The following is a 15,609-nucleotide window of genomic DNA, read 5'->3' on the forward strand; positions in this document are numbered from 1 at the left end:
TAGTCTGTCCTGACTATATTGTATCTTCCAACATACAACTGAAGCTCTCCATGGGCCAATTGCACAATCCTATAAGTGTTTAACTGGAATTAGATCCTACCATGTTCAATGGGACTTACAGTCAGTGCATTTAAGACTGCAGCATAAGACTTACATACTGCAGAGTCTGCTTCTTACCAACATGTGCCTATTCACCAACAAGACCTGCAAGGGTGGGTTATTTTTCAATGTGTTTATTGACACAATTGCTTGGGACATGAGTCTGTATACATATCTGCAGATTACTTCTATGTCTTCAGAGAGTTGGGCATTTCAGAACACAAAGGATTACAGAAAATTAGTTCAAATAGGCTAGTGGGTAACATTGTTTTACTGCGTCCCTGATTCTCTTCTGTAGGAGTTTAGGGATTCAGAGGTGAAAGACTGGGCATCCAGCCAACAGATCCAGAACTTACGTAGGCAGTGTGACCACCTGAATAATTAACAGAGAAGATTTGGGAGGCTTGTGGAGGAGTAAGGGGGCTTTTGGAGTTCAGTATTCCAAGCGTTTACAGGTTTGAGTGGTGAAAGAATCACAAAAGAACAGGGTGGCTTTGAAAGGATGGTTTCCTGGTGATCAAAAGAGGAATGTTTGTTTCGTTTCTGCTTAACTAAGAAAGGGGTGAATCTGGGCTTTAGGATGAGTTTAAAATAGGGTTCTGCACAGGGTCTCCACCGACCCCGTGGCTATGTTCCAGGAGCTCCCTATCAGGATGGCCCAGGGACCATGTGTACTGAGTGGAGGTCAAATGTAATTAAATAAATATTTTTCCATTGCTTAATTATGTGCAGTAGAGAAATCTTTGTTTCCATTTAACAAAGACCTTGGGATCCCACAGAGTCCTGCAGCGTCAGAAGCTGCAGTCTCCAACCAAGGAGCCAGACAAAAGTGCAGGACTCTGAACTTGTTGCTGGAGATCAGGAAATCACTGGACATATCATACCTGTAAGGCTGGAAACCAGATCTTCACAGGCACCTTACCCTGAGGAGCCTAGTGCCCCTCATAAGACCACACTGATCCAACATTACAGGACGAGCACCAAGCAGGAGGCTATGGAACTGAGGCAGTGTGCTGGTTTTCAGGACAGAGGGTTGGCCCTTTAAGAATCTTAAAGTTATCTACTGGTGTGTGTGGGGGTGGACTCTGAAGACTGCATAATTAAAAGCCTCAATTTTCTCTGAACCTCTTCAACAGAGCAATGTTCTTCTCTTGTAGCTATCTGTTCTTCTCTTGTAGCTATCTGTTCTTCTCTTGTAGCTATCTGTGGTCAAGCAACTTCTAATGTGCATTGCCTCATGAGTTCCGACTTCAGACTGACCATGACAGTAAATGACTTTCCAGCATTCTAGACTGTATCTTTTCTCTGTCCTTAGATACCTACCAACTAGGTTCTGCTCAACTTCCAAGTATTCAAATTGAAGCCAATGGGTTATAAATGCTTCACTTTTCCTGTGCTAGTGCTTTCTTTGTCTGCAGATTCCATTTGCTGTTTACTCTGTGAAAAAAGCAGATCAATTCCTATACTTGTTGCCTCCAAAGTCGAGTCTCTAGCTCAGTTCTTCCATGCAGTGGTTCACACTGTGGGATAGATATTTTGGAATTACAAACTTGACTAACAAACCCGTGTGTGGTTCAGTGGATGAAACGTAGTGCTTTCACTAGTGTCGTACCTAGTAGGGTTATGGATTTACACTTGGCATTTCTCCATGCTCATGGTAAACAGAAATCTATACCTTTGGCAGCAGTATGATATTGTTGCTTGAGTGCAGGATTTGGAATGTGAAAATCTGTTGGTTTATTTCTCCAGGTGGTCATGAAGCGCAATGAGTGACCATAAGCAAATCATAATCTTAGCCCATCCCATTTTATATCTCAGCTTAATTTATTGGGGAGGATAAAATGGAATGGCTCCATACCCTTCTTTATTTAAACTTATTCATACCTATACCCACCTTTCTCCTAAAAAAAAATTGAAAGCTGATGACAGTATAAATAAACATGCCAGTCTAAACTCCATTTATTTATCTATATTTGAAAATCTATGCCCTACCTTTCTACTAAATAGCCTTCAAGGTGTCTCCAAGGAACACTAGGATATAAATGAGATATATATTCTTGTGTTTTTTTTTCTTACAGGATACCATAAACTGGACCATAAAACTAGAATGCATCTATTTAACTGTACTATGGAATGGAATGAACTATACCATAAACTGGAATACATATTCAAAAATGTATTTTAAAATACAGAAGGGTTTGTAGCTAAGAGAAAGACATTTCTCAAAAGAAAGACTTTGTGTCCTCTGTGTTGGATACAGGAGATTTTAATTTGATGCCTGTACTTTCATGGATCTATGGATTCTTCTAAGCATTGAAAGATGCTGTTCTTCACTACTTTTTCCTGTTGAATGCATTTGATAATGCTTTCCTTTTTTTGTGGGAATGTGGCAAAGATACTTTATCTAAGATGGATGGAAGAATGAGCTGAGCCTAAATAGAATTTTCTAGAAATCTTATGCAAATTGCTTTCTTGGCTGTATATCTATTATCTATTTCTGTGTCATCCTTAAGTAGCAAGAAACAAGGCAGTTATTGATTATTGCGGCTCCGACTGTCTGAATCCACATTTCACGGCATTGGCCTTAATTGTGCAATATGTCAAATATGATTTAGAAACAGGCCAAATTCACAGAAGTTGGCATTCTGCCAAACATGGGATATCCATGCTTCCAATCATCAGTAAATCAAAACTACAAGAGACTATGATGAATTTACTTGAATAGATGTCTTCTGCTTTCCTAAGACATTATTATGTCACAAGCTCTCTCTTTCTAGGAACCCTAGTCAGTTGGGTGTATTTTTGCACTTTTTTGTTGTTGTTTTTAATGCCAAAATTCCACAGGTGAGAAATGCACAAGGATCAGAAGAAAAATTCTGATTCTCAGTGCAAGGTTTGGAATATACCTTTGTATGATGCAATCTAATCTCAGATGTCTTGCCCTGCAATCTTATTGTCCCTAGAAGACAGGCATATCATTGAGAAGACATTGGTCTAACCTTGAAGATGAAAATGTGATATCTCTTTCTCAATATTCTTATATATTTATTTATACATTGCCTTTTCCTGTTATGGGATTCAAGGCGGCTTACAGATAAAAACATAGGGGGGAAAACTATCATTGAAAACAATTTAACATTAATACTGCTAGAAGCTTAGGTGCAATTCGCGGGCAGTAGCACCTTTTACTAGCTTTTGCTGGTAAGACAGCCAAGGCCATTATTAGATTGGGATAGCTTGACTTCTGTTGTCCATGCACTAGTAGCTTCCAGTTTGGATTATTGCGACCTAGAACTGCCCCTGAGGTGGTCCAGAAGCTAGTGCAAAATGTAGTAGTTCGATTGCTCTGAGGGCCAGGCTATTACTATCATGTTACACTGCTGCTAAAATAATTACATGGGCTTGCATTTTGGCCCCCAGGCTAAGTTCAAGGTGCTGGTTTTAGTGCATGAAACCTTATAAAGCTTGGGATCAGGATTCCCGAAAGATCATCCCACCCTTTATATATCCAAATGATCACTGTACTATGCAGGGCCTCCTGCAGATATCATCCCACCAAGACCTTCATTCCATACAACATATGACTCTGGTCTTTAAGTGTGGTGCCTACCTATTGGAATTCCCTCCTGCTCAATATTAGACAGGGTTGACTCTTTTCAGGTGGACCTCCTTCTTCCAACAAACTCTTTAAGAAGAGATCTTTCCCAGACTGCATCTGTACTGGAGATGTTTTTAGATATTTTACTATTTGTATGTTTGCCGTTCTTGGTTCCTTTGGAAAACAGGGTTGGATATCAATTTAAGAAATAAATAAAATCTAATTATGAATTGAGAGCTGTGCCAAATTATGGTTTCCTTTGACAGAGAAAGAGAAATTTAGTTATACAGTGGAACCTCGGTTTATGAACACCTCGGTTTATGAATTTTCGGTTTATGAACGCCGCGGACCCATCTGGAACGGATTAATTCACTTTCCATTACTTTTAATGGGAAAGTTCGCTTCAGTTTATGAACGCTTCAGTTTATGAACAGACTTCCGGAACCAATTACACCCATGTTTCAGTTTATGAACGCTTCAGTTTAAGTACTTCGTGGACCCGTCTGGAACGGATTAATCCACTTTCCATTACTTTCAATGGAAAAGTTCACTTCAGTTTATGAACAGTTACTCCGCGGACCGTCTGGAACGGATTAATCCACTTTCCATTACTTTCAATGGGAAAGTTCGCTTCAGTTTATGAACGCTTCAGTTTATGAACAGACTTCCGGAACCAATTGAGTTCATAAACCGAGGTACCACTGTACTCTAAATGGTATATCAATGACATTCCAATAAATTGGAAACAATCTCAGGTCTACGTGTTTTGCTTTACTTGCATGGTTCCCTGTGTTGTCTTGTCAACAAGCTGCCAGTTATCTATATGAACAGTTGTTTGTATGAAGACTTGTAAAAGCTCATTACAACACTTTTTAATTAAAAGATGGTACCACAAAACCTTTTTGCCAGATTCTTGGGCTAAAATGGTTTGCTTTTACATTGTAGAAAAAAATAGCTCTAGGTGAATTTTAGGTTCAAAAGGAAACTTCTTTGCCTTGTTTTTTTCAATTATTCCTCAACATGAAGCACACTAGCTAAGTATCATTAGTTGCAATGAAATTTTATTTTTGACATTCAAGAAAACAAGCTATCTAGTGGCTTGTAAAATCCATTTTACACCTTGATCCTCAAACTATGCATAGTGTGGCTTACACAACAGAGCTGAATTAGCAAGCTGCGTGCCAGGCAAATCTGTTCTGCTGTGCTTTCCTGTTCATATCTGTAGAGTTTCTGTATATGCAAAGCCATCAAACAGTAATGATATCATTTGTCTTGAGAACAACCTAGTGTCATTAAGATTCCCATTTTACAGATGGAGAGCTGGGGCAGAGAGAGGGTGAATAGGAACTGTTTTTTCTGCTGCATGTGAAAGATAGCTTTCATGTATTTTTAATTGCTTACAATGAAAAGCTCCATGGTTTGTTGCTTGCGTACACCTTGCCTTACCCCTCCCTCCAAATCCACACATTTGCATAAAATTTGCACATGGTAATTTATATCTACAGATGCAAATTTAGAAATAGTTTGACTATCACTGCATCAACTTTTCAAAGTATTTTATTTTTAACATGAAAAATAAGGTTTCAAGCAGTTCTCCCCAGGAGTTTGCTACATTAGTGGCATTTTCCCAGCTGTCTCCAGTTGCTCTAGCCTGCTATTTTAAAAAAATGTTTAGAGGTTCTTTGCTACAGGATCCCATCCATCCAGAGATCATTGAGTGAGCATGATGACCTGAATATGCTGCAAAGCAAATAATAAAATTATGCAAATGAAAACCACTCTGAATGAGGAGGGTAGCAGATACTTTCCCATTGCTAAGAGAACCAGGTCTTCTTCTTCTTTGGCGATCACTCAAGCCGAGTAAGATTGTCTTCCATAAACACGGTTTTAACAGTGAGTCCATAAATGACTGTGGAGGCCAGTTCTGGATCCACACTTCCTTCCACAGTGGGGACATAGGTTTCCGGGCAGGAGTTGATCATGGTGAGGGTTTGCCAAGCGTGCCTTCCTCTTAGCACGTTTCTCCCTTTTGTCCTGAGTTTGAGCGTCTTCAAAGCCCATGACACCTTTGGTAAAGGGTGTTCTCCAATTGGAGCACTCGCAGACCAGTGTTTCCCAGTTGTCAGTGTTTATGCTACATTTTAAAAGATTTGCCTTGAGAGGGTCTTTAAACCTCTTTTGTTGACCACCAGCATTGCACTTTTCATTTTTAAGTTTGGAGAACTATATGAGATATCACTGGCTGGCAGCAGTTTTCTTACTTGCCACACTGAGTTTTTCTCCAATCCAGCTAAAAAGGGGTGCAATTTTTTTTAAAAAAGGAAGTGTGTATGTGTGTGTGTTTTAGAGGTGCAATGTGCCCTGTTTTGGCTCAGAACCCATGACTTTTGCCTCTTAAGAACATGTCTTTTGCCAGAACATATACTGGCAGCTCTGCGAATGCCCTCCTTTGCCACAGTCTCAAAGCAGCCGCTTGCTTGGAAGGGTTCCATATCTCCTGTCCTTCGTAGAGCATAGACCAATGTGCTCCTTTTTTATTGGTTTTCCTCATTAGTAAAATAGACAGACATTCAAAAAGGAATGTGTTTATAAGGAAAAGAAAAAGGTTAGATGCTCTTATCTGTTTTCTCTGTCCTTCAGTGTTTTTAAAAGAGCATTTCCTTTGCAGTGCATTTCTCTTATGTTTCTCGCCTTTCAAGATTTTATTGGTTTATTTTTCGCTGCTCATGTCAGGATATGGATGCTGACTGTTGATTAGAAAATATTGAGTACAGCCCCAAACAGCTGTATTAGCTCCCAGTTCCACCCACCCATATATCTGTATTAGCCCGTGCTGGTTTTCTACTGTTTGTTGAAATCTATAAATTAAATTCGAACTTTTTTAAAAAAATATTTATGGAACTTTAACAAATCCACTATATCTCTGATTCATAACACTTTCCTTTTCATCTTGTTTGTTTAGGCAGAGGGTCTCGAAAAGATGTTTAGGTGGTGGACAATTGTTTCTTTCCTTGGAGGCATCTTACTGGGTGTGGAAGGATGGCCAGCAAAAGAAGGATATGACTTCAAAAGCTATCAGCCTCTTGTACGATTACGCCACAAGGTACTGATGTTCTCTGCCAACACTGTTTTCTTTTCCCTTTTAAATTTTATCCCTAGGGCTGCATATTATTCACATGAATTCTTGTAGAATTGTAGAATTGGAAAGGACCCAAAAAGTCTAGTCCGTGCCCCTGCAATGCAGGAATCACAGCTACAGAATCCACGATACAGTAGATGCTATAAGGTTTACTTTCATCAGTATACTCTTTGGAAAAACAATGACCGCTCCACACATCAATGGGGGGGCGACTTTTGTGTGGTCGCGCGCAGCCCCCTGATCCCAGAGGCGACTCTCTGGTAGTTCAGGGCTGGCACCGCCTTCCCAGGTAGGATGCCAGGGGTCTCCGCCTACCCGAGCCGAGCGTCCAATCCTGCCTGGGGAGGTGTTGCCAGGGGATGGCCAGGTAAGGGGAGGGACTGTCCGGCTCACACAATAGAATTTGAATCTTACCTCCAAGCACCAGTCGGTTCCAGAGCTTCTCCCACCCTCCACAGCTTTCATTCATGTTCTTTTGCAGGTTAACCTTTTCTCTACAGGTACACAGGCGCTGCTACGTCAAGGCCGCTGTTGAAGGGTCGGGAAGGAATTTTCCTGCATTGGCAGGTTTTGCCTTTCCCGTAGCAATATGTCACAACTTTGGCAGTGTCAGGCCTTGGGCGGAATTCTTTGGCGATTTTCCTAGAGGGAGGGGCGTGAGGTGGAGGACCTCACCCCCCTTGCGGCAACAAGATCAGGGTATTGGGGGAAGCCTTGACCATGCCAATAAGCGTCATCACTTCCCCCTTCCAGCGGTGGCGAACAGGGGGCGGACTCTCTCTGCTTGAACATATGTTCTCCAGAGCCAGCCCCAACCCGCATACATGTGGATGACCCCGAAGCCTCCCAGAACCCCGGCTGTGGACTGGGAAGGATAACGCCCAATGCCTGAGCCAAGGTCTCCCTACATCTGAATCTTAATAAAGTTGTGGCCAATTTGAATCCTATAGCACGTTGGCCTGCATTTTTATTCTGCTCAGGGGGTCGCCTGGGGGTTTGGGGGACTCTGCCTTTCCACGCAACATAAAATTATTCATTGTATTTTGAAAGATTGCTAAGATCAGCAGAGAAGCTCTTTGTTCCACCACCCTCAGAGGTTCAGTGGTGATGGTCCAAAAAGGGCATTCTTTGTGGCAACTCCCCCCACCCCCCAAGTGTGAGATTTGCTCCCCATGGGCATGTATCAGGTGTCCTTGTTGAACAGCTTTTGTCATATGCTGAATATGGAGCTTTTTACTCTGGACATTGACAGCTGACAGATGACCTACCTTTATTCTCCGAGTTAAATTGTTTATCAAGTATTAGTCTTATCTGATTTTAAAGTGTATAATTTAAATGGTTTTGCTGTAACATACCTTTATGGTGAAAGACAGCACAATGTATTGTATTGTATTGTCATAGTTGGTTGATGGTATAGCTTACAAAATACTATCCTACCCATTTGTTAAGTTATTCCCACTGTGGCCCTATTGCAAATGCCTGCCTTATCTGAAGTGTGCAATGTAATCACAGGGAAAAATCCAGAATTCACTGACACTGGAGTAGCTTCCTCAAAGAGTAGGTTTGGGACTTACTTTACAGGGGTTTTTTTTTGGAGGTGCAGATTAAGGTTATTTTCATTTAGCCTGCTTTTAAGGATATCATCTGCCTTCTTTATTATGGTTGCTAATGTCAGTGTTTATTGTACAGGTTTGGGGTTTAATTAATTTGTTATCTATACTGTTGTATACCTCCCTGGAATCTCTTTTAATGTAATGCAGTGCAGGAATGTTTCAAATAAACAAATCTTAAACACTGCAGACACTGAGGTTTGGTGCTCAGAAGACCCAAGACTGGAGGGTCTAATCTGGCCCGGCGGTCAATTTAATCCGGCCCCCATGGCAGTATATGTTGTCCCGGGTTAAAATCTTTAAAAAGCTCAACAACTCTGGGGTAAATCCTAAAAAAAAAGGTGAACAACTTTGGTTGGCCCATACACATGTTCACTTCATCAAATCTGGCCCTCTTTGAAAAAAGTTTGGGCACCCCTGTCTCAGATCATGTACATATTACATACAGCCCAATTGAATGGTACAAATACAGGAATTAAGACTTGGGAGCAGGGGCCGTTTCTTTAAATAGTAATTTGTCCAGGTGGATTTGTAAGGATACATTACCTTTCTGACTGGACTCTTTTCTTTTGTATTGCAAGCAGTAAATAAATAACAAGCACTGAGGCTGTAGTTCATTGCAGTTGAAAAAATGAGTACAGAATATCAACCCCCCACCCTTTCACTTGTTGCTGGAGTGATGGTTGCTTTGCCCCATCCTTTATGAGTGAAGGCACATGGCTGGGGTATCCAAATTCAACAGGCTGAATCCTGAATCCATCTTATGTCTCTGGTTTGCCAGCAAAATACTGACGAGAAGGCTGTAGTTATGTAGAATCTTCAGCTCTGCACTTAACCTTATTTTAAAACAGAGGAAGTACCAGAAGGGAATGTATCTTTACCGCCAGCTAACAGAAGTGGATGTTTGTTGTTTCTGAAAGTTGCTACATTTTGACACACCTTTGAAATCCAATTATAATTTTACTGATATAAACTAGTATTAATGCACAAGAAATAAAGATAAGGGAAATCTCCGAAACGTGGGTATTTAAAAATAATTCCTGTATGGCTTCACATACAGAGTATTCCTATAATAGTTTTGTGTAGTGTTTGATATGCACTGTGATAATCTTTGCAATTTAATCTGCAACCATCAGTAATTCCATATTTCTATGTGTTTCAAGAGATACAATTTTTTTGTAGTGTTTATCACTTATAAGAGGAAAAGATCCTGCACATAGACCAAGCACTGAGACTTATAACTGTTTTGTGGTTTGCTTCCTGATGCAAAGAAAGGACACAATTATGGGCTGGCTGCTTGTAGTTCAATGGGCCATATGATTGGAAGAGAATCAAAGTAACACATTGTTTTTTATTTGGCATCACCAGATTCTGATTTGACAGCAGCCAGGCTGATCCATAAAAATACACTCCACTCTCTCTCTGTGGTTTTTTTTTTAAAAAAATTAAACTTATGTTATTTAAAAATAAAACTTCCAGTACTTCACCAATATGTTCATATAGAGTTTGAATATCAGGGTTTCTTCTCTTGTGAGGTTCCACACATTCCTCATGTTTCTTGGTGATGTGTGCTAAGTGCCTACCATGTAGACGTGCTTTATGTGCTATGAGTGGTATAAGAAATAAGAGCTTCACACATGAGCAATCTGCATTACTATTCTTGGGGTCACAATGATGGTCAGTTCCACAGCAGACAAGCTGATTGACAGAGGCTGCAATCCAGAAAGTCCCTTCGAACTCAATGGAGATTACTTCTGAGTAGACATGGATAGGCTTACACTATAAAAAATCTAAAATTTCTATAACAGAGATTGATACGATCAATAGAAAGTGTAGAATGGTGTCAATAGCCAACTTCATCATGAATCTACAGTGATTTTGTGGTATACACACAAATTTGTGTGCCCCCTGCTCTTTCTGTTTAATTTTTTTTTGTTTTTTTAAACATACATCTCATTGCTGATACAGTGGAACCTCGGTTTATGAACACCTCGGTTTACGAATTTTCGGTTTATGAACGCCGCGGACCCACCTGGAACGGATTAATTCACTTTCCATTACTTTCAATGGGAAAGTTTGCTTCAGTTTATGAACGCTTCAGTTTATGAACAGACTTCCGGAACCAATTACACCCATGCTTCGGGTTACGTACGCTTCAGGTTGAGTACTCCACGGACCCGTCTGGAACGGATTAATCCACTTTCCATTACTTTCAATGGGAAAGTTCACTTCAGTTTATGAACGCTTCAGTTTATGAACAGACTTCCTGGAACCAATTGTGTTCATAAACCGAGGTACCACTGTACTTCCTTTTTATACCAATTGGCAACATGCAATATTATAAGCAAGGAAAGACCGCATTGCATGATAACGTATCGATCTGCACCAAGCAGTGCTATTTTTCAAGGAAAAAAGAGGTGCTGGAACTCACCCTTGTTATCTTAGAATGACAATGGCACCTACCTGAGAGGTGCCGGAACTGAGTTCTGGTGAGTTCCCACTGAGAAAAAGCCCTGACACCAAGGATGAGCAAAAGGTAGTTGGGGATCTAGTGGAAAATTTAGGTTGATATGTAGTAGATCAAAAATGGTTTCTAAATTTCAACTGCTTAACAAGTAATTGCCTCACCTAAAATAGGTTATTGAAATAAAGAAAGCTACCCAATAGTGGACTTCTATGCAAACAGACTTTGAGCTCTCATCTGTTCTGGTACTGAAACAATTCCTAGGCTCAGAATGTGGTCAAATGCACCATGTTCTTCACTTCAAATTGTGTTTTAAGTAAATAGATATAACTCTAGCTTCCCCACCCACCCAGTGGATTGGCAGAGGCAGCTCCCCACCACTACTGATACTGAACTGTATTACTTATTAGGTTAAATGAATGATGTTGTTCTCTGTGTGAAGAAAGAGAACTAAACTTTGTAGAGTACTCTAGATTTTATTCAGTTACAAATATGTGCATGACTTTTAAATGCCTTTTGAAAAAAATCAATAAACATCTTTTCTCTGTGCTAGAGAAACAAACAAGCTTTTATGGGTAGACTTCTTTTCTTTTAACATCAAAATGAATGTCCCAGGAGGCAAGTCTCCCATTTTTCAAGCTAGATGATTTTGCCTCGATTCCCACCAGAATGAAACTAGATTATTTTTAGAAGTTTGTTTCTTTTTGCAGATAAGTGTTTCAGAGGCAAAAACGGGCCTCCTGAGGGGCTTTCAGGCCCATGGTTTAATAGTTGCTCAAACTCAACTATCATAGGAAAAGATAACTTCAGATAAGTTTGAAATGGAATAAACTTATTTCATACTTTTGTACTTCATTTCATGTGCTCTTTCCTTCTTCAGTAGATTGTAGATGCAAGCGAAACACAGCAAAATCCTATGCATGCTAATCAGAACTAACCCCCATTTAATTCAATGGGATTTACTCTCAGGTATATTGGATTGCATTTGGAGGTTCAATGCAGTTACACTTCCTGATTTCTTAAACCTGGTGAAGAAATGTGGAGTGCTTCCCCCACTTCATCTCTTCCCTTCTCAGCCCTAACTATAGCCCTATTTAGATATTAATCTTCACAATTCTAGGTATCTCAGGAGGAAGAGCTGAGGTCCCATCACTGCTATTAGCCCAACAGCCCTCATGCATTAGGGCTGATCATCTGTTCTGAGGAGCCTCCCAGCACAATTTAGAAATCTAAACAATCAGGGATTTAGATGGGCAGAAAAGCTTCCCTGCTGCAGAAATTCACCACCCCCAACACTTGAAGGATTGCAGGGCCAGCAATGGTGGATGCAGCAGAGGAACTTTTCTCAGCCAAAATGTCTTCACCTGGTGGTTGAAGACCCTACATGGATGGGTGATGTGATCTTGGCGGAAGACCACAAATGAAAAGATGATTTCCATAATCTGAGTGCTTTCATAGAAAATGCTACTTTGGGGATTGCAATACATGTTTGTTATTTTTTTACTCTGCCAGTTGCTGGGAATCTTAAGAAATTATTGAACAGGATGTGTTCATTTTTTAGTCTCTAGTTTAAAACTCTCTACGATAGCTTGTATAATTGATTTAATTGTCTAAGTACCTTCCTTTTTTACATTGTTCTCCTAATCAGTCAGTGTTACCGCTTCTACAGAATCTATTTAATTTTTATGTAGGCAGTATTATAAACCCTGATGGCACATCAGTTAAAATGATTTCTGCAGAACATAGAAACTTCATCCTCTTGTTCATTACAGCAGTATAAAGCTTAATAGACTTATTGCCCATATCTTTCGGAATGTAAAATAGTATGTCACAGAACTTTCTGAAAACTTTCTGCATTGAGTCCTCAAACTTTCTTTTAAACTTTGGCACACCTTTTCACTTGTTTATGGAAGATGAATGTAAAGCAAGAAAATTATTCCTGGAATATTGCTTACCTGGCAATGGTCCATCAACATTTGCAGAATGGTCACTTTCAAGCATTGTACTTCATATGTTTAGCATTATACAGTCTCAATAAAAGATTGCAAAGAAGGGTTCACTTCAGCTTTTCTGAACAGTGCATGTTGGAGTTTTGGCTATTGTCCATCCTTCTGCCTGTCCCTTAGATAATTTTTTCCATGTTTATTTTCCTGTTGTAAATTACTTTATTCTTTATTCTTTAGAAAATAGAACCTCCACTCTGTGGCAAAACCACATGGAAATAAAACAAAGGACACAGAGATTCAACCAGCAAATCTCTGGGAGGGAAAGTGCGTCCCTCTTTCCCTTCGCCAGATCTTTTTATTACAATATCAAAAGGTTACAAAGATTCAAATCATCCAATAGAATTCATCCTAGTTTCTAAAACCCCTCCCAGGTTTCCTCCCACCTTGAATCTGATACTGTTGGGAAGATCTGGAACTAACACCAAAATGCTAAAAAGACTTCCTGGACTTCAAAAGACTACTTCTAAGGACAGGAAAAGGGCCAGGAATTCTTGTAGAGATTAGCACAGGTTTCACAGGTTTCCAAAGGCAAGCAGGAAGGAAGATTTGCAATTGACCTTTTGTCCCTTACAAACACCAAATGGCAATGGCAGCTAGAAAACAAACAGGCACAGATGCCTGATCTTTCGAACTCAGCTTGGAAACGTGATTCCAGCACCAAGAGAAATGGAATTTAGCAAGGAATTTATTCTCAGAAATCAGAATCCCTCAACCCAGGCAGAAAAAGTCTGTCCGAAGAACCCTTGGTTCTAGACCTCCTTCTCAACCACCACTTGGTTAAGTTTTCCTGATTTCCTACATTAAATTCCTAAAAGAGAACACTACACCACTCCACTCTTTCCAGTTGCTTTAACGTTCCCTGGCAAAGATTCCTCTTCAGATTCCATTTCTTTCTTTCTTTCTTTCTTTCTTTCTTTCTTTCTTTCTTTCTTTCTTTCTTTCTTTCTTTCTTTCTTGGAAGTGAACACATAAGAATCTTTAGTTCTTCACAGAAATCATTCAGTGGCTTTTGTAACTTGCATTGATCTCCCAGTGTCAATTCAAGACTTCTTTGGGAGTGTGTAATATCTCTCAGTATATACCAGATCCCTGAGCCTCAAGTATTAACGGATGCAGAAATGCACATTAAACACTGGATCACTTGGATTCCCACAACAAATAAGCATTTTCATGGTATGATTTTCCAAAAACAAAAAACAACCCCCCCCCAAAAAAAACAATCCAGTTGTAATGTTTCATTGTTTGCTTTATTTGGTGGCTGTTAATGTTCTGCTGTAAGTTTAGCTATTTTTATTCCCTGCTCCATAAACTCTCCCAGCCAGAACTAGCAGCTGGTCACTTCAATTCATGTGGGTTTTTAGTAGGAAAAGTAAACCCTGCTGACTAGCTTGTTCAGAATAGCATCCCTGACATCTTGCTGGGGAATCAAATTTAACACCAAGTGCCTTTCAATAAGAAATGGGTATTGTTCTTGTAGGAGCTTGTAAAAATGATATTTTAAAAGGAACTCTTTCCTTTGACTGAGCAAACCATTCCATTTATTGTGTCTTTTTCTACTTGAACAATATTGCAGTCTGTAGGTGCAACAATAGAGCAGTTTTCAGGAAGCAAATAAGGTTCTTGTCTTAATCAGTCTCTTTTCCCACTTTCTTCTTGATAGCTAGCTTTTATGAAATGAAGAAAACAGCTTTATCTTGGGCAATGACTCCTACATAGAATCCTATCTTTATCTCACTCTTGAATATTGCAATTCATTATAGGTTGTCACAGTGGTCCGATTCAAAACCAAACAACTCTGGGTGCAATCCTAACTTCCCAGTGTCAATGTCTGGGTGGGGGGCGGGATGTTTGGCCCTGCAGTATAGGACCCAAGCTCCACCATGCAGTGACAAGGTACTGCCAATGTTTTGATGGCAGGCATAGTCTGCAGAAAGCCATGAAACAGATTGTTTGGGGGCAAAGAGCTGGAGGCTTTGGATCATACATTTTATGACCTTTCTTCATAGTAAACTGTTAGAACATTGTTGGAGACCATGGTGATAAACTCTTTTACATGATCCAAAACCCTGCAAATGGACACTTGGTGCCCAATCATTGGACACTTCAGGTGCACCAGACTGGAGCTGTTGCCGGGGGGGGGGGAGAGAATCAAAGGGGGAGGGGAACTTTTGTCCAGGCCAGCAAGAACCAACAGAATAAGATTTATAGAGTTAGAAAGTAACACAAGGGCCATCTAGTCCAAACCCCTGCAATGCAGGACTCTTTTGCCCAACATGGGGCTTGAACTCACAACCCTGAGACCCTGAGTCTCATGCTCCACCAACTGAGCTGTCCTTGAGTTTGATGATGGTTCCATCAGTGGCAGAGCTTCATACTCCACCACCGGGGGCAGAGAGCAGGCGCGCTGCCCCCAGTGACGTGGCGCGTGTTCTGGAGGTGGGGCGCGGAGCATGTTTGGGGGCGGGGCACATCATGCACAGTGACATGGTGCACATCTGGGGGGCAGGGCGCGCCATGTTAGCATAAATCCTCTGCATGGCACAGATGCTGCATGTGGATGAATGTTTACTTTATATGATTGTTGTAACTTTCCCACACAGGAGCTCAAGCTGTAACCTGATCTCCTGTCATGTGATGTTCTTTGTTCTGTTTCTACTTTCACTTTCTTCTGAACTGGAGAGTGATGGCTGAAC

General features: G+C 40.4%; 1 protein-coding gene across 4 annotated transcripts in view; it reads left to right on the forward strand.

Annotated features, from left to right (window-relative positions):
- Positions 1-15,609, forward strand: part of FSTL5 (follistatin like 5) — a 323,696-nt gene that overhangs the window by 28,378 nt on the left and 279,709 nt on the right. For all 4 annotated transcript variants that reach the window (XM_060278679.2, XM_060278680.2, XM_035112814.3 and 1 more), the window contains exon 2: positions 6,660-6,800. In XM_060278679.2, the coding sequence (XP_060134662.1) occupies positions 6,678-6,800 (123 nt within the window). In that variant the 5' untranslated portion in view covers positions 6,660-6,677. The remainder of the gene's footprint in view (positions 1-6,659; positions 6,801-15,609) is intronic.

Source organism: Zootoca vivipara, chromosome Z1 (genome assembly GCF_965207765.1).
Source record: "Zootoca vivipara chromosome Z1, rZooViv2.hap1.1, whole genome shotgun sequence".
Classification (NCBI taxonomy): Eukaryota; Metazoa; Chordata; class Lepidosauria; order Squamata; family Lacertidae; genus Zootoca; species Zootoca vivipara.